The sequence below is a fragment of the Salmo salar genome, chromosome 17 (assembly GCF_965601325.2).
Source record: "Salmo salar chromosome 17, fSalSal1, whole genome shotgun sequence".
Lineage (NCBI taxonomy): Eukaryota > Metazoa > Chordata > Actinopteri > Salmoniformes > Salmonidae > Salmo > Salmo salar.
This window is the reverse complement of record NC_138307.1, coordinates 86,233,997-86,252,975: the sequence shown is the minus strand read 5'-3', so window position 1 is coordinate 86,252,975 and position 18,979 is coordinate 86,233,997. Positions and strand designations below refer to the sequence as shown.

At 44.1% G+C, this 18,979-nt stretch overlaps 1 protein-coding gene across 2 annotated transcripts; it reads right to left on the bottom strand.

Moving 5' to 3' along the window:
- Positions 1–17,023, bottom strand: LOC145850206 (small ribosomal subunit protein mS33). Of its 2 annotated transcripts, none has more exons than XM_082964347.1 (3): positions 16,820–17,023; positions 6,985–7,187; positions 1–5,450 (listed from the first exon to the last, which is right to left on the bottom strand). In XM_082964347.1, exons 2-3 carry the CDS (start codon positions 7,179–7,181, stop codon positions 5,345–5,347), a joined length of 303 nt encoding a protein of 100 aa, XP_082820473.1. In that variant the 5' UTR covers positions 7,182–7,187; positions 16,820–17,023; the 3' UTR covers positions 1–5,344. The 2 variants fall into 2 exon arrangements, with proteins under 2 accessions (XP_082820473.1, XP_082820472.1); XM_082964346.1 differs by having other exon boundaries at positions 6,967–7,187; positions 16,820–17,019.
- Between the last annotated feature and the right edge of the window lie 1,956 nt (positions 17,024–18,979).

Sequence of the window (18,979 nt, the reverse complement as noted above, 5' to 3'; positions counted from 1 at the left end):
GAACATTTCTGGGATCTTTTATTTCAGCTCATGGAACCAACACCTTACATGTTGCGTTTATATTTTTGTTCAGTGTACAAGGGCTGCATCTCCTCATCTCTCCTTTGACCCTACGACACACCATGCTGAGTGCACACCAGCGGGGAACATAGTCAAAAACAACACATCTTACAAGTCAAGTCCTACATTCACGGACTGAAACCTATCATTGGGGTTATGTTAAATGTTTTATCGTGGACATAATAATCAAGCAGCTGAACAAATTACACAAGATTATGGTTCAGAGAGAGAGAGAAGGGCTCTGGTCTATAGTAGTGCACTATATAGGGAATAGGGCTCTGGTCTATAGTAGTGCACTATATAGGGAATAGGGCTCTGGTCTATAGTAGTGCACTATATAGGGAATAGGGCTCTGTCTATAGTAGTACACTATATAGGGAATAGGGCTCTGGTCTATAGTAGTGTACTATATAGGGAATAGGGCTCTGGTCTATAGTAGTGCACTATATAGGGAATAGGGCTCTGGTCTATAGTAGTGCACTATATAGGGAATAGGGCTCTGTCTATAGTAGTACACTATATAGGGAATAGGGCTCTGGTCTATAGTAGTGTACTATATAGGGAATAGGGCTCTGGTCTACAGTAGTGTACTATATAGGGAATAGTGCTCTGGTCTATAGTAGTGCACTATATAGGGAATAGGGCTCTGGTCTATAGTAGTGCACTATATAGGGAATAGGGCTCTGGTCTATAGTAGTGCACTATATAGGGAATAGGGCTCTGGTCTATAGTAGTGCACTATATAGGGAATAGGGCTCTGGTCTAAAGTAGGGCACTATATAGGGAATAGGGCTCTGGTCTATAGTAGTACACTATATAGGGAATAGGGCTCTGGTCTATAGTAGTGTACTATATAGGGAATAGGGCTCTGGTCTATAGTAGTGCACTATATAGCGAATAGGGCTCTGGTCTATAGTAGTGCACTATATAGGGAATAGGGCTCTGGTCTATAGTAGTGCACTATATAGGGAATAGGGTTCTGGTCTATAGTAGTGCACTATATAGGGAATAGGGCTCTGGTCTATAGTAGTGTACTATATAGGGAATAGGGCTCTGGTCTATAGTAGTGCACTATATAGGGAATAGGGCTCTGGTCTATAGTAGTGTACTATATAGGGAATAGGGCTCTGGTCTATAGTAGTGCACTATATAGGGAATAGGGCTCTGGTCTATAGTAGTGTACTATATAGGGAATAGGGCTCTGGTCTATAGTAGTGTACTATATAGGGAATAGGGCTCTGGTCTATAGTAGTACACTATATAGGGAATAGGGCTCTGGTCTATAGTAGTACACTATATAGGGAATAGGGCTCTGGTCTATAGTAGTGCACTATATAGGGAATAGGGCTCTGGTCTATAGTAGTGCACTATATAGGGAATAGGGCTCTGGTCTATAGTAGTGTACTATATAGGGAATAGGTCTCTGGTCTATAGTAGTACACTATATAGGGAATAGGGCTCTGGTCTAAAGTAGTGCACTATATAGGGAATAGGGCTCTGGTCTATAGTAGTACACTATATAGGGAATAGGGCCCTGGTCTATAGTAGTACACTATATAGGGAATAGGGCTCTGGTCTATAGTAGTGTACTATATAGGGAATAGGGCTCTGGTCTATAGTAGTGCACTATATAGGGAATAGGGCTCTGGTCTATAGTAGTGCACTATATAGGGAATAGGGCTCTGTCTATAGTAGTGCACTATATAGGGAATAGGGCTCTGGTCTATAGTAGTGTACTATATAGGGAATAGGGCTCTGGTCTATAGTAGTGCACTATATAGGGAATAGGGCTCTGGTCTATAGTAGTGCACTATATAGGGAATAGGGCTCTGTCTATAGTAGTACACTATATAGGGAATAGGGCTCTGGTCTATAGTAGTGTACTATATAGGGAATAGGGCTCTGGTCTACAGTAGTGTACTATATAGGGAATAGTGCTCTGGTCTATAGTAGTGCACTATATAGGGAATAGGGCTCTGGTCTATAGTAGTGCACTATATAGGGAATAGGGCTCTGGTCTATAGTAGTGCACTATATAGGGAATAGGGCTCTGGTCTATAGTAGTGCACTATATAGGGAATAGGGCTCTGGTCTAAAGTAGGGCACTATATAGGGAATAGGGCTCTGGTCTATAGTAGTACACTATATAGGGAATAGGGCTCTGGTCTATAGTAGTGTACTATATAGGGAATAGGGCTCTGGTCTATAGTAGTGCACTATATAGCGAATAGGGCTCTGGTCTATAGTAGTGCACTATATAGGGAATAGGGCTCTGGTCTATAGTAGTGCACTATATAGGGAATAGGGCTCTGGTCTATAGTAGTGTACTATATAGGGAATAGGGCTCTGGTCTATAGTAGTGCACTATATAGGGAATAGGGCTCTGGTCTAAAGTAGTGCACTATATAGGGAATAGGGCTCTGGTCTAAAGTAGTGCACTATATAGGGAATAGGGCTCTGGTCTAAAGTAGTGCACTATATAGGGAATAGGGCTCTGGTCTATAGTAGTGCACTATATAGGGAATAGGGCTCTGGTCTAATGTGGTGCACAACACAGGGAATAGGGCTCTGGTCTAAAGTAGTGCACTACATAGGGAATAGGGCTCTGGTCTAAAGTAGTGCACTATATAGGGAATAGGGCTCTGGTCTAAAGTAGTGCACTACATAGGGAATAGGGCTCTGGTCTATAGTAGTGCACTATATAGGGAATAGGGCTCTGGTCTAAAGTGGTGCACAACACAGGGAATAGGGCTCTGGTCTAAAGTAGTGCACTACATAGGGAATAGGGCTCTGGTCTAAAGTGGTGCACAACACAGGGAATAGGGCTCTGGTCTAAAGTAGTGCACTACATAGGGAATAGGGCTCTGGTCTAAAGTAGTGCACTATGTAGGGAATAGGGCTCTGGTCTAAAGTAGTGCACTATATAGGGAATAGGGCTCTGGTCTAAAGTAGTGCACTATATAGGGAATAGGGCTCTGGTCTATAGTAGTGCACTATATAGGGAATAGGGCTCTGGTCTAATGTGGTGCACAACACAGGGAATAGGGCTCTGGTCTAAAGTAGTGCACTACATAGGGAATAGGGCTCTGGTCTAAAGTAGTGCACTATATAGGGAATAGGGCTCTGGTCTAAAGTAGTGCACTACATAGGGAATAGGGCTCTGGTCTATAGTAGTGCACTATATAGGGAATAGGGCTCTGGTCTAAAGTGGTGCACAACACAGGGAATAGGGCTCTGGTCTAAAGTAGTGCACTACATAGGGAATAGGGCTCTGGTCTAAAGTGGTGCACAACACAGGGAATAGGGCTCTGGTCTAAAGTAGTGCACTACATAGGGAATAGGGCTCTGGTCTAAAGTAGTGCACTATGTAGGGAATAGGGCTCTGGTCTAAAGTAGTGCACTACATAGGGAATAGGGCTCTGGTCTAAAGTAGTGCACTATATAGGGAATAGGGCTCTGGTCTATAGTAGTGCACTATATAGGGAATAGGGCTCTGGTCTAAAGTAGTGCACTATATAGGGAATAGGGCTCTGGTCTAAAGTAGTGCACTATATAGGGAATAGGGCTCTGGTCTAAAGTAGTGCACTACATAGGGAATAGGGCTCTGGTCTAAAGTAGTGCACTATATAGGGAATAGGGCTCTGGTCTAAATTAGTTCACTACATAGGGCTCTGGTCTAAAGTAGTGCACTATATAGGGAATAGGGTTCTGGTCTAAAGTAGTGCACTACATAGGGAATAGGGCTCTGGTCTAAAGTAGTGCACTATATAGGGAATAGGGCTCTGGTCTATAGTAATGCACTACATAGGGAATAGGCTCTGGTCTAAAGTAGTGCACTACATAGGGAATAGGGCTCTGGTCTAAAGTAGTGCACTACATAGGGAATAGGGCTCTGGTCTAAAGTAGTGCACTACATAGGGAATATGGTGGCATTGTTGGACGTAACCAGTCAGTCTCTGGACAAGACCCACTACACCAGTTAACATGTGTATCAAGGTGATCTGAACACACACATGGCTTTATGAACGGTGTGTGTAGCAGCAACATTAAAACATATCCACGTATTGAGTGACATCCAAATCCAACCACCCTCTGAGACTAGTTTTTCAACAGTTATGAGTTTCTCCTGTCAGACTAAATACATAGAAATATAATGAATAGAACCAGAGTCTCCATTCAAGTCAAGGATTCAGACATTCTATTTCTATCTACTCAGTCCTATCCGATAGGAGAAATACAGATCACTTTTGAAAAACTGGGCCCTGGGCATCAAGTCATCAAGGGATCAGGTCAGAACAGGTTTTAATGGGTTTCCTGTAGTTACACTAAGTCACTATTAACAACATTGTATAGCACAGTACTTACATGGCAATAAACCAGTCACAAAATGGAGAGAGTCCTCCTACACATCTCAGCAGATTTGTTGACAGTATTGTATTCATGACACCTGGTGTTACTCAGAACAGATGTAAAATCAGCAGCTTTGGCTCAGCCAATAGGAACATACTAGCATCACAATGACATGTACTGATGCCCTCCAGGTCTCCTTCACCTATTCACTGTACAGATGGTATGAGAACGGAAAGCTGCTAACAACGCGGATACAATTGAAACCTAAATGAAACATCTTGTAAAGCAATGAACAGAAATGTTTTATGTACCAAACACACAGCGATCAAAGACTGGTCACTTGTCAGACAGGATGTTCTGTGATGGGATATGAAAGGATCCTCTCAACACATCATCATCATCATCATCAGCTGTTACAAGGGTCCATTTAATATGAACATCCTGAGTGGGGTCACATGTTACCGATGTGAACACAGTTAGGGAGGCCATTCCTCTGGTGTCCCAAAGCAAACGAGGCCTGTTGTGATTCCCCCATAGGTCCTATATGACAGGGAAAGGCTGGGTTTACCCATAGGTTCTATATGACAGGGAAAGGCTGGGTTTAGCCATAGGTCCTATATGACAGGGCAAGGCTGGGTTTACCCATAGGTCCTATATGACAGGGAAAGGCTGGGTTTACCCATAGGTTCTATATGACAGGGAAAGGCTGGGTTTAGCCATAGGTTCTATATGACAGGGAAAGGCTGGGTTTAGCCATAGGTCCTATATGACAGGGAAAGGCTGGGTTTAGCCATAGGTCCTATATGACAGGGAAAGGCTGGGTTTACCCATAGGTCCTATATGACAGGGAAAGGCTGGGTTTACCCATAGGTTCTATATGACAGGGAAAGGCTGGGTTTAGCCATAGGTCCTATATGACAGGGAAAGGAAGTGCTTATTTCTTCTTGGTGGCTCTCTTTCCTTCGCCCTTCTTGGGTTTCCCCTTGCCTCGTAGTTTCCTCAACCGCCGCATCTCCTCCTTGAAGTCCTCGTGCTCATCTCTGGTGGGGAAACAGGGAGGAAATGGTGTTACTGAGGTAAGCAGCATTAGTAATAAACTAAAAGGACGTGTTCAGAAGAACAGAGACAAACAGGGTCTAGAAAACTGTCTGGTTAGAACACAGAGACAAACAGGGTCTAGAAAACTGTCTGGTTAGAACACAGAGACAAACAGGTTCTAGAAAACTGTCTGGTTAGAACACAGAGACAAACAGGGTCTAGAAAACTGTCTGGTTAGAACACAGAGACAAACAGGGTCTAGAAAACTGTCTGGTTAGAACACAGAGACAAACAGGGTCTAGAAAACTGTCTGGTTAGAGCACAGAGACAAACAGGGTCTAGAAAACTGTCTGGTTAGAGCACAGAGACAAACAGGGTCTAGAAAACTGTCTGGTTAGAACACAGAGACAAACAGGGTCTAGAAAACTGTCTGGTTAGAACACAGAGACAAACAGGTTCTAGAAAACTGTCTGGTTAGAACACAGAGACAAACAGGGTCTAGAAAACTGTCTGGTTAGAACACAGAGACAAACAGGGTCTAGAAAACTGTCTGGTTAGAACACAGAGACAAACAGGGTCTAGAAAACTGTCTGGTTAGAGCACAGAGACAAACAGGTTCTAGAAAACTGTCTGGTTAGAGCACAGAGACAAACAGGTTCTAGAAAACTGTCTGGTTAGAACACAGAGACAAACAGGGTCTACAAAACTGTCTGGTTAGAACACAGAGACAAACAGGGTCTAGAAAACTGTCTGGTTGGAACACAAACAGGGTCTAGAAGACTGTCAGGTTAGAACACAGAGACAAACAGGGTCTAGAAAACTGTCTGGTTAGAACACAGAGACAAACAGGGTCTAGAAAACTGTCTGGTTGGAACACAAACAGGGTCTAGAAGACTGTCAGGTTAGAACACAGAGACAAACAGGGTCTAGAAAACTGTCTGGTTAGAACACAGAGACAAACAGGGTCTAGAAAACTGTCTGGTTAGAACACAGAGACAAACAGGGTCTAGAAAACTGTCTGGTTAGAGCACAGAGACAAACAGGGTCTAGAAAACTGTCTGGTTAGAGCACAGAGACAAACAGGGTCTAGAAAACTGTCTGGTTAGAACACAGAGACAAACAGGGTCTAGAAAACTGTCTGGTTAGAACACAGAGACAAACAGGTTCTAGAAAACTGTCTGGTTAGAACACAGAGACAAACAGGGTCTAGAAAACTGTCTGGTTAGAACACAGAGACAAACAGGGTCTAGAAAACTGTCTGGTTAGAACACAGAGACAAACAGGGTCTAGAAAACTGTCTGGTTAGAACACAGAGACAAACAGGGTCTAGAAGACTGTAATTTCACTGTCTGTGGTTAGCCAGAAGGACCTTCTAAAGCCTCTAGAAGTGGTTCTGGCTAGAGTAGGGCTGTATACATTATTACACAATGCCAAACACAGACATGCCAAAAGAACCCAGATCCCTTTCCCATGAATAGGCCTATGGATCTATTCAGCCCATCGTCACGTCATGTCTACCTGAAGAGTCCCATGTACCGTAGCTTCTGTGTAAGGGCATAGTAGATCTTGTGTTGAGGGTACCAGTCGTACACCTCCTTTTTCTGGGCCATGGGCGGCTCCTTGAACAGCTGGACCACCTTCATGGACTTGTTGTCCGTCGGACGCGCCACACCCCCAAAGATACGTGCGCTGAGACGTGCCATACGCACAGCGTAGTTGGACAGGCTGGCCATAGCTAGCTGAAATACAAGAGGAAAGAGAAGCAGCAAATATTAGTTACAAATATGTCCTCAAAAAATAAACAACTTCTATAGACGGGTTAGCTGACAACGTCACAAAACATGATCGCTTCAAATGGGGCAGAAATCTGTGTTGTGATTCTGGTTGGCCAGATAGCTAGCAACAACGACAGGAAGCTGGCATGTAGGGAATCGTAGGTGGCTCGTTTCAGCTAGTTTCATCTTCTTCTCGATGCCACGTCTTGTTTTGAGGTGTTCTGACTGATGTCTGACCTACGCTAATATGGCTAAAATTCACCCGCTACCTTGCCAACAACTGTAACGATGTATTTGACACAACAAGTGCAGATGTATATATTTTCAATAAACATCAGAGACGAAATATAGTTTACATGTTGTCAACACTCTAAACTGAACAAGAATCTGGGCTTACAGGAGACGTTGAATACAGTCATTCTCTGTTAAGCCCAAGAAGCAGCCATTTAACAGCTTGTCGAACTTAACGTCGAAATAAGCATCAAATCCACCTTTTCTGCACCTCCAATAAAATCCCTTTTTACTGCCACGCGCAGATTGGCTGATCCAGCAGATGGAAAGGTCATTGATTATATCCAGAGAGGAACAAACACAGAGCAAGAGGTTTCACTCTTGACAAAATCTATCAAAAAAGAAAAAGCCCAATAAGTTTCTACGAGCTTATTTTGGCCCTAAGCTTGTCGACCTTTGTGACAACGATTCCTAATGGTAGAGCAGAGGCATGAGCATCTCCTAATTAAAGAAGATCTCCGTTTTATCACCTACAACAGTATAGGAACATAAAATCTAAATTGGTTGTATAAACCTGCTCTACCCAGAACGTAAAAATATTCCACCTGCCCTACCCAGAACGTAAAAAATATTCCACCTGCCCTTCCCAGAACGTAAAAAATATTCCACCTGCCCTTCCCAGAACGTAAAAATATTCTACCTGCTCTACCAAGAACGTAAAAATATTCCACCTGCTCTACCCAGAACGTAATAATATTCCACCTGCTCTACCCAGAACGTAATAATATTCCACCTGCCCTACCCAGAACTTAATAATATTCCACGTGCTCTACCCAGAACGTAATAATATTCCACGTGCTCTACCCAGAATGTAATATAGATTCTTTCCAGAAAAGGCATTTTTTCAGTTGCTTGCATCTTTTTATTCAGACCTTATTTGGAAGTACATAAAGGTCGTGACGGCAGTAATGATGATAGTTGCCCAGAGAAACTCCATTCTTTGGAAGCTAATTCCCATATATATTTTGACATTATTAAGCTTGAAAAGCTGGTGAATGGCTGTTTCCTGGGTTTAAAGTGGAACTGACTGCATTTTAGCAACATGAAATCTTATTAAAATCTGTTCATATACAACCCATGAATATCTGACAAGCGAGCGCTTGGTCATATGGCCATTTTCACATTTTCATGAATGTTTGGGCATTTGCGAAAATTCCATAGCAATATAGAGTGGGAAAGTGGCCTTGCGTATGGACAATTTAATAGACACTGCAGTAAATAAACCATCTTTCTTGTCCAGGACCAGAGTCTATGCAGACTGGTGCACCATAGCCAATCAGAACTACAGTAGGACTATATACAAACATGCCATTTGCACACAGGCCTGCCATCATTCACTATGAACTGGACTGTGTGTTTACAGGCAGTAGGGCCTGCCATCATTCACTATGAACTGGATTGTGTGTTAACAGGCAGTAGGGCCTGTCATCATTCACTATGAACTGGATTGTGTGTTTACAGGAAGTAGCAACAGAGCGACTTTAGATCAATAGAACACATTCCCCAAAAGCCACAAAATACACCTGAATGGATTTCTGCAAATACCAGGGAGTCCTCTTACATTTTGGGAACTTCACAGTCCTGTTGATCAAACAATCATGACAAGGTAGGCCATCTTTTCACTATATACACACACATCAACAAGATCAACATCTAATGCTAGTCAACAAAGCAAGATTAGCGTAAAACCCTCTCAAAGTGTTTTTTAGCTAGTTTGCCATCAAAATTGCACTGTTAGGGCCTCCTGAGTGGTCTAAGGCTAGATGTGCCACTAGAGATTCTGGGTTCGAGTCCAGGCTCTGTCGCAGACGGCCGCGACCGGGACACCCATGGGGCGGCGTACAATTGGCCGGGTTAGGGGAGGGTTTGGCCGGCAGGGATGTTCTTGTCCCATCGCGCTCTAGCAACTCCTGTGGCGGTGCGGGCGTAGTGCACGCTGACACAGTCACCAGGTGTACGGTGTTTCCTCCGTCACTTTGGTGCGGCTAGCTTCCGGGTTAAGCGGGCATTGTGCGCCATGGCTCTCGACCTTCGACTCTCCCGTGTCTGTACGGGAGTTGCAGCGATGGGACAAGACTGTAACTACCAATTGGACACCACGAAATCGGGGAGAAAAATAAATAAATACTAAAAACAATTTGCACTGATAAGCAATAGAGAATTGTAGCCTCCTCGCCTTTCTGCAGCTTGCCTTCCAACAGTGCATGCTTGTCCCAACCAAACACCCAAGCTAAAGTTGGCTTGCTAGCTACTTCCAGACACATAATGAGAGAACACCTCACTCTGATCATTTGACTCCCCCTAGCAGACCTGGTTAGGTTGTTTACATGTTATGCAGCATTTTTTTTACTAACTTCCTTTCTTTGCCTACATTTACTGACACCAGTCATATTCAGCAGGTGTTGCACGTTGGTATCATCAGTTATTCAGCGCTCTGGCACGCTCAGACGAGAGTGCTCTGAAATCGAAGTAGATAATCAGAGTGAATTTGTAAAACGCAAGAGATATGCTAACTGGATAACAGTCGTTCAATTTCAGAATAGCGAAGCGATTAACATGTCTTGCTAGCTAACCAAATGACACCTGCATCCATATCTCTGTAGCCACCGGAAAATTCAGTCACTCACCCACTCCTCCGATGACATCCTCCTAGCAGCTAGCTATCTAGCTAAGTTCAGTCTCTGTGTTTTAGCTTGCTACATAGATAGATTCGCTAGCCTATCAGCCACATTTTAACTGACTTGTGATCATGGGCCTTGGCCTTACTAGTTTGAATCAAATTTTATTGGTCACATACACATGGTTAGCAGATGTTAATGCGAGTGTAGCAAAATGCATGTTCTTCTAGCTCCAACAGTGCAGTAATATCTAACAATTCCCCAACAACTACCTAATACACACAAATCTAAAGGTTTGGAGCGAGCAGTCGCACCACGCTTCGCTCCACAGGTAATATTCCACTTCGCTACATTACAACGGCTTGATTTGTTTGATCTGAGCAATTCTTCTTAGCTAGCTACATAGCCGTCTTTGTATCAAAGATAATTGTGTAGTTTAGAGTAACTGAGTAATTATCGAGGCTAGCTATCTTCGTCCTCCTAACGTAGTCAACACTGCTAGCTGCTAGCTAGCTAGTCATCACTGTTAGCTAGCCAACTTCTACCGACTAGCAGCACCGCAGAAACTATTACATTACAACGCAACGACTTGATTAGTGTGGTGTTAGTGTTAGTTAGCCAGCTACATAGTTGTCTGTGCTGTCTCTGTATCTAAGATAATTGTGTAGTTTGAGTTTGAGTATTATCGAGGTGTGCTAGCCAGCCGCGACGTGGCGCCAGACTTACTCAACACACCTAGTCATCATTAACCCACTGCCAGATAGCCATCCGTTACCGACTAGCAGCGCTGTAGTTACTAATACTTCACAACGGAACGATTTGACTAGTGCAGTGTTACCTAGCTAGCTACCTAGTTGTCTTTGTCATAGCTTGATAATTGTTCATTGATAATTGTTAGCTAGCCAGCCATCGAGGTTAGCTAGCCAGCTATTTCCGTCCCCCGCGACGCCATTTTTCCTAACCTAGCCAACTATTACCGACGAGCAGCATTGTTGAAACTAAATACACTACAAGGAACGTCTTGATTAGTGTTATGTTAGCTAGCTAGCTACAAAGTTGCTTTGTATCATGACAAGGTGTAGTACTGAAACTACCGAGGTTACCTAGCCAGCTACACGTTCAAAGTCAACAACGCAGCCACTGCTAGCTAGCCTACTCCACCAGCCAGCAGTACTGTATCATTTTAGTCAATAACATTTTTGCAACGTAAGCTTAACTTCCTGAACATTCGAGACGTGTAGTCCACTTGTCACTCCAATCTCATTTGCATTAGCGTAGCCTCTTCTGTAGCTTGTCTACTATGTGTCTGCCTATCCCTGTTCTCTCTCCTCTGCACAGGCCATACAAACGCTCCACACCGCGTGGCCGCTGCCGCTCTAACCTGGTGGTCCCAGCGCGCACGACCCACGTGGAGTTCCAGGTCTCCGGCAGCCTCTGGAACTGCCGGTCTGCGGCCAACAAGGCTGAGTTCATCTCAGCCTATGCTACCCTCCAGTCCCTAGACTTCCTGGCGCTGACGGAAACATGGATCACCACAGATAACACTGCTACTCCTACTGCTCTCTCCTCGTCTGACTACGTGTTCTCGCATACCCCTAGAGCATCGAGCCAGCGGGGTGGTGGCACTGGAATCCTCATCTCTCCCAAGTGGACATTCTCTCTTTCTCCCCTGACCCATCTGTCTATCTCCTCATTTGAATTCCATGCTGTCACAGTTACCAGCCCTTTCAAGCTTAACATCCTTATCATTTATCGCCCTCCAGGTTCCCTTGGAGAGTTCATCAATAAGCTTGACGCCTTGATAAGTTCCTTTCCTGAGGATGGCTCACCTCTCACAGTTCTGGGTGACTTTAACCTCCCCACGTCTACCTTCGACTCATTCCTCTCTGCCTCCTTCTTTCCACTCCTCTCCTCTTTCGACCTCACCCTCTCACCTTCCCCCCCTACTCACAAGGCAGGCAATACGCTTGACCTCATCTTTACTAGATGCTGTTCTTCCACTAATCTCATTGCAACTCCCCTCCAAGTCTCCGACCACTACCTTGTATCCTTTTCCCTCTCGCTCTCATCCAACACTTCTCACTCTCCCCCTACTCGGATGGTATTGCGCCGTCCCAACCTTCGCTCTCTCTCTCCCGCTACTCTCTCCTCTTCCATCCTATCATCTCTTCCCTCTGCTCAAACCTTCTCCAACCTATCTCCTGATTCTGCCTCCTCAACCCTCCTCTCCTCCCTCTCTGCATCCTTTGATTTCCTCTGTCCCCTATCCTCCAGGCCGGCTCGGTCCTCCCCTCCTGCTCCGTGGCTCGACGACTCACTGCGAGCTCACAGAACAGGGCTCCGGGCAGCCGAGCGGAAATGGAGGAAAACTCGCCTCCCTGCGGACCTGGCATCCTTTCACTCCCTCCTCTCTACATTTTCCTCTTCTGTCTCTGCTGCTAAAGCCACTTTCTACCACTCTAAACTCCAAGCATCTGCCTCTAACCCTAGGAAGCTCTTTGCTACCTTCTCCTCCCTCCTGAATCCTCCTCCCCCCTCCCCCCCCCCCCCTCCTCCCTCTCTGCGGATGACTTCGTCAACCATTTTGAAAAGAAGGTTGACGACATCCGATCCTCGTTTGCTAAGTCAAACGACACTGCTGGTCCTGCTCACACTGCCCTACCCTGTGCTTTGACCTCTTTCTCCCCTCTCTCTCCAGATGAAATCTCGCGTCTTGTGACGGCCGGCCGCCCAACAACCTGCCCACTTGACCCTATCCCCTCCTCTCTTCTCCAGACCATTTCCGGAGACCTTCTCCCCTACCTCACCTCGCTCATCAACGCATCCTTGACCGCTGGCTACGTCCCTTCCGTCTTCAAGAGAGCGAGAGTTGCACCCCTTCTGAAAAAACCTACACTCGATCCCTCCGATGTCAACAACTACAGGCCAGTATCCCTTCTTTCCTTTCTCTCCAAAACTCTTGAACGCGCCGTGCTTGGCCAGCTCTCTTGCTATCTCTCTCAGAATGACCTTCTTGATCCTAATCAGTCAGGTTTCAAGACTGGGCATTCAACTGAGACTGCTCTTCTCTGTGTCACGGAGGCTCTCCGCACTGCTAAAGCTAACTCTCTCTCCTCTGCTCTCATCCTTCTAGACCTATCTGCTGCCTTTGATACCGTGAACCATCAGATCCTCCTCTCCACCCTCTCCGAGCTGGGCATCTCCGGCACCGCGCACGCTTGGATTGCGTCCTACCTGACAGGTCGCTCCTACCAGGTGGCGTGGCGAGAATCTGTCTCCGCACCACGTGCTCTCACCACTGGTGTCCCCCAGGGCTCTGTTCTTGGCCCACTCCTATTCTCGCTATACACCAAGTCACTTGGCTTTGTCATATCCTCACATGGTCTCTCATATCATTGCTACGCAGATGACACACAATTAATCTTCTCCTTTCCCCCTTCTGACAACCAGGGGTCGAATCGCATCTCTGCATGTCTGGCAGACATATCAGTGTGGATGACGGATCACCACCTCAAGCTGAACCTCGGCAAGACGGAGCTGCTCTTCCTCCCGGGGAAGGACTGCCCGTTCCATGATCTCGCCATCACGGTTGACAACTCCCTTGTGTCCTCCTCCCAGAGTGCTAAGAGCCTTGGCGTGACCCTGGACAACACCCTGTCGTTCTCCACCAACATCAAGGCGGTGACCCGATCCTGTAGGTTCATGCTCTACAACATTCGCAGAGTACGACCCTGCCTCACACAGGAAGCGGCGCAGGTCCTAATCCAGGCACTTGTCATCTCCCGTCTGGATTACTGCAACTCGCTGTTGGCTGGGCTCCCTGCCTGTGCCATTAAACCCCTACAACTCATCCAGAACGCCGCAGCCCGTCTGGTGTTCAACCTTCCCAAGTTCTCTCACGTCACCCCGCTCCTCCGCTCTCTCCACTGGCTTCCAGTCGAAGCTCGCATCCGCTACAAGACCATGGTGCTTGCCTACGGAGCTGTGAGGGGAACGGCACCTCCGTACCTTCAGGCTCTGATCAGGCCCTACACCCAAACAAGGGCACTCCGTTCATCCACCCCTGGCCTGCTCGCCTCCCTACCTCTGAGGAAGCACAGTTCCCGCTCAGCCCAGTCAAAACTGTTCGCTGCTCTGGCACCCCAATGGTGGAACAAGCTCCCTCACGACGCCAGGACAGCGGAGTCAATCACCACCTTCCGGAGACACCTGAAACCCCACCTCTTCAAGGAATACCTGGGATAGGATAAAGTAATCCTTCTAACCCCCCCCTTAAAAGATTTAGATGCACTATTGTAAAGTGGTTGTTCCACTGGATATTATAGGTGAATGCACCAATTTGTAAGTCGCTCTGGATAAGAGCGTCTGCTAAATGACTAAAATGTAAATGTAAATGTAATATGTACATGATCTACTGCATCCATGTACATGAATATGTACATGGATGAGCGATGGCTGAGCAGCATCGGCAAGGTGCAGTAGATGGTATAAAATACAGTATATACATGTGATATGAGTAATGTAAGATATGTAAACATTATTAAAGTGGCATTGTATAAAGTGACTAGTGATCCATTTATTAAAGTGTCCAGTGATTGGGTCTCAGTGTAGGCAGAAGCCTCTCTGAGTTAGTGATTGCTGTTTAGCAGTCTGATGGCCTTGAGATTGAAAAACTGCTTCTATCTCTCGGTGATCATATTGACATTCCCAGCCGTAGTTACATTTGTCCGTTTTTGTCCAAAAAATATCGAGCCATTGAAACAGAAACAGTGCATTCCGAATGGTACCAGGTCCGCTGTGATTTACAACATGATAGCAATATTTTCTGGACCACCAAGACATGTATTGGTTTATTATATAAATCATGTATTGAACTGCATCTATCTATTCTGACAACAGTGCCTTGGTGTACGGCATGGAATGTTAAGTCAAATATAACCTATTTATAAAACCTCTTATGAAGTTGGTTTCGTAGCATAAAAGTGTGAATTTGATATTTTTGACTGATATTATGATTATCTGTTTTCAATGGCATAAAGTACTTAAGTAGTACTTTTAAGTATTTTTACTTAAGTAGTTTTTTGGGGGTATCTGTACTTTACTATTTAAATTTGTCAACTTTTACTTTACTACATTCCTAAAGAAAATTATGTATTTTCTACTCTGTACATTTTCCCTGACAACCAAAAGTACTCGTTGCATTTTGAATGCATAGCAGGACAGGAAAATTATCTAATTCATGCACTTAAAGAGAAAATCCCTTGTCATCCCTACTGCATCTGATCAGGCAGACTCACTAAACACAAATGCTTTGTTTGTATATTATGTCTGAGTGTTGGGGTGTGCCCCTGGCTATCAGTCAATAAAAATAAAAATACAAATTGAATTGTGCCGTCTGGTTTGCTTAATATAAGGAATTTGAAATGAGTTATACTTTAACTTTTGATACTTAAGTATATTTAAATCCAAAACCCTTTTTTACTTTTACTCAAGTAGGATTTTACTTGGTGACTTTCACTTGAGTCATTTTCTATAAAAGGAATCTTTACTTTTACTCAAGTATAACAATTGGGTACTTTTCCCACCACTGTGTGTTTCATATCTGCAAAGTAGTTCCTCTTTAAATAGTCCAAGTGCCACCCACCAAAAATGTGTTGGACCTTCCGTCTGACTACGCAATCCACTGTTTCATCAGCCCAGCCAGGCAATTTATAAACTTGATCTCCACTATAAAAAGCATCTAGACATTATCTCACATTTCTTTTAGATTAACAATTAGTTTTAAACAGCAGAGATTTGTATAAACCTTGCCGTCTCTCCGACATTTGCTAAATTGATTCAATATTCAAATTCCACCTCCAGCTGTCCCATATCATAGTAATGAACGGGGGAGTTGGGACGAGACAGACAGCGTTTCTCAGCCAGTTGAAATCATGAATCAGCTGGCATCATTTTTATGGATATATAAAAATACATTTAAAATGAAATAAAAAGAAGGTCCAACTAAAGGAATTGCAGCAGTCTTTCTGGCTCCAGTGTTTGAAGTGATTGTAGTTGTGTTGTCTGCTAGCTGCTCTGAACAACAGGGGTCCTGACCAGAGAGAACATTTTCTATGCCAGGAGAAACCGCACCTCATTAGCTCATTGTTATGGACGTATCCAAATAAAATGTCACTAGAAAAACTGATTAAACAAATGCCAAATGTAGCTAGTGTTACTGTTTTTGACCTGACTAAGTTAGCCGTAGTTGGCTAGCTAACAAAACAAGAGAGAAGAACGGTTATGTCGGGTCTAACACCCGTACCAATATCCTCCAAAAACACCAGCTTCTCGGGTATTTTTTCATTTAAATAAACACTGTATGGTTCAAAACTTGTAAAAGTGGCCATTTATTTTTTTAATAAAAGTTACTTAAAGTTAGCATTGAAATCCCAGCGCATATTGGGCCTTGGATTAAAATAATAATCGCCATATTGAACGTCTTGTGTAAAACCCAGTATTTCCCCCCATAGTAGCTAAACAACCAACCCGTTAATGAAACAGCTTCATGGTTTTAAAACCAATGGAAAAATCATAGCCAACAAACACACCATAAAGTTGATGATCAGTGTGAAAACATGCACCAGACAGAGGAAAGCACATACTGAATAACAAAATGGCTCACTGTGTCCACAGCCAAATACAGACCTGGAATCACCGCGACGTGTGGACTGGCTTTGTTATATCCAATGTTGATATGTTACCATGTTCTACACGATAATGGTATACCTTGCTACTCAGTATGTGTGTCACTAGTAGTTATTATTGTATTTCGTTAAATATGTCGCTAACCTTCAAGCATGCCACCACTGCTATTCTTCGATGAGGTTTAACGGCGGGTTGGCATCCAATACATGTTGCATTACCGCCACCTACTAGACTGGAGTATAACTCCCTTATAGTTGGCTTGAAAATGTCAAATAAATACATTAATACCCCTACACTCACTAAAAACCCACCACCTTAATCCACTATTTAAATCTATCTAGTTCTACTTCAGACCAACAGCCTGAAAGGACGGGACACCACCACTCAACACACCCTGTAACTCTTCTGAGGTAAAGTCTTGTACACTCAAATACCTCACTGCAGCTGCCACCACAACCTCAACATCCAGAGACTTACGTTCCATCCCTACAGTACAGTTGATAACCATTGCTATAAATGCTAAAAATCCAATCTTACTGAAGCATACTGTACCAGTCAAAAGTTTGGACACACCGGCTCATTCAAGGGTTTTTCTTTATTTGTACTATTTTCTACATTGTAGAATAATAGTGAAGATGTCAAAACTATGAAATAACACATATGGAATCATGTAGTAACCAAAAGTGTTAAACAAATCAAAATATATTTTAGATTCTTCAAAGTAGCCACCTTATGCCTTGATGCACCTTATGCCTTGATGACAGCTTTGCACACTCTTGGCATTCTCTCAACCAGCTTAACCTGGAATGCTTTTCCAACAGTCTTGAAGGAGTTCCCACATATGCTGAGCACTTGTTGGCTGCTTTTCCTTCGACTCTGCGGTCCAACTCATCCCAAACCATCTCAATTGGGTTGAGGTCGGGGTGATTGTGGGGGCCAGGTCATCTGATGCAACACTCCATCACTCTCCGTCTGTGGTCAAATAGCCCTTACACAGCCTGGAGGTGTGTTGGGTCATTGTCCTGTTGAAAAACAAATGATCGTCCCCACTAAGCCCAAACCAGATGGGACGGCGTATTGCTGCAGAATGCTGTGGTAGCCATGCTGGTTAAGTGTGCCTTGAATTCAAAATAAATCACAGACTGCAAAGCATCCCCACACAATTGCACTTCCTCCTCCATGCTTCACGGTGGGAACCATACATGCAGAGATCATCCAGTCACCTACTCTGGTCTCACAAAGACAAGGTGGTTGGAACTAAAAATCTCAAATTTGGACTCATCAGACCAAAGGACAGATGAGCATGTTTTGAAACTAATCGTGAACGTTTATGATGTGTTGGCTATGCTCTTTTGCACACCAGTATTTCTACTTGCACATTATCATCTGCACATCTATCATTCCAGTGTTAATTTACTAAATTGTAATTACTTGCTACTATGGCCTATTTATTGCCTTACCTCCTCACGCCATTTGCACCCACTGTATATAGACGTTCTTTTTTTTCTATTGTGTTATTGACTGTATAGTGTCCCTTGGACTGTTTAAAGTGGAACTGACAGCGTTTTAATAACTACTTTGCAGTCAAAAATATCAAATTCTCAGTTTATGCTCAGAAACCAGGTTTTAAAAATAGGTTATATTTGACTCAACATTCCATGACACACATGAAGGCATTGTTTTTGGTCGGCCAAAACATATTGCTATCACAATGTAAATTACAGCTGCCCTGGTACATTGTTCCTTCCTCCATTCGATATATACTGTTTCACTTTCAACGACTCAATATTTTGGACAGAATTTGACGAATGTAACTAAGGCTGGGAATGTCAATACAATCAAACTAGTAAGGCCAAGGCCAGTGGTCACAAGTCAGTTAAAATGTGGCTGATAGGCTAGCGTATCTATTTATGTAGCAAGCTAAAACACAGAGACTGAACTTAGCTAGCTGCTAGGAGGATGTCATCGGAGGAGTGGGTGAGTGACTGAATTTTCCGGTGGCTACAGAGATGGGGATGCAGGTGTCATTTGGTTTGCTAGCAAGACATGTTCATCGTTTAGCTATTCTGAAATTGAACGACTGTTATCCAGTTAGCATATCTCTTGCGTTTTGCAAATTCACTCTTGACTATTGTTAAGGCTGCATGTGTTCGAATCTGA

Excerpts from the sequence above, each read along its gene's own strand:
- LOC145850206 (XM_082964346.1), bottom strand. The coding sequence starts at position 7,181 with ATGGCCAGCCTGTCCAACTACGCTGTGCGTATGGCACGTCTCAGCGCA. Across the intron at positions 5,451-6,966 it reads CGGTACATGGGACTCTTCAG|AGATGAGCACGAGGACTTCA; the intron begins GTAGACATGACG and ends TTTCCCCACCAG.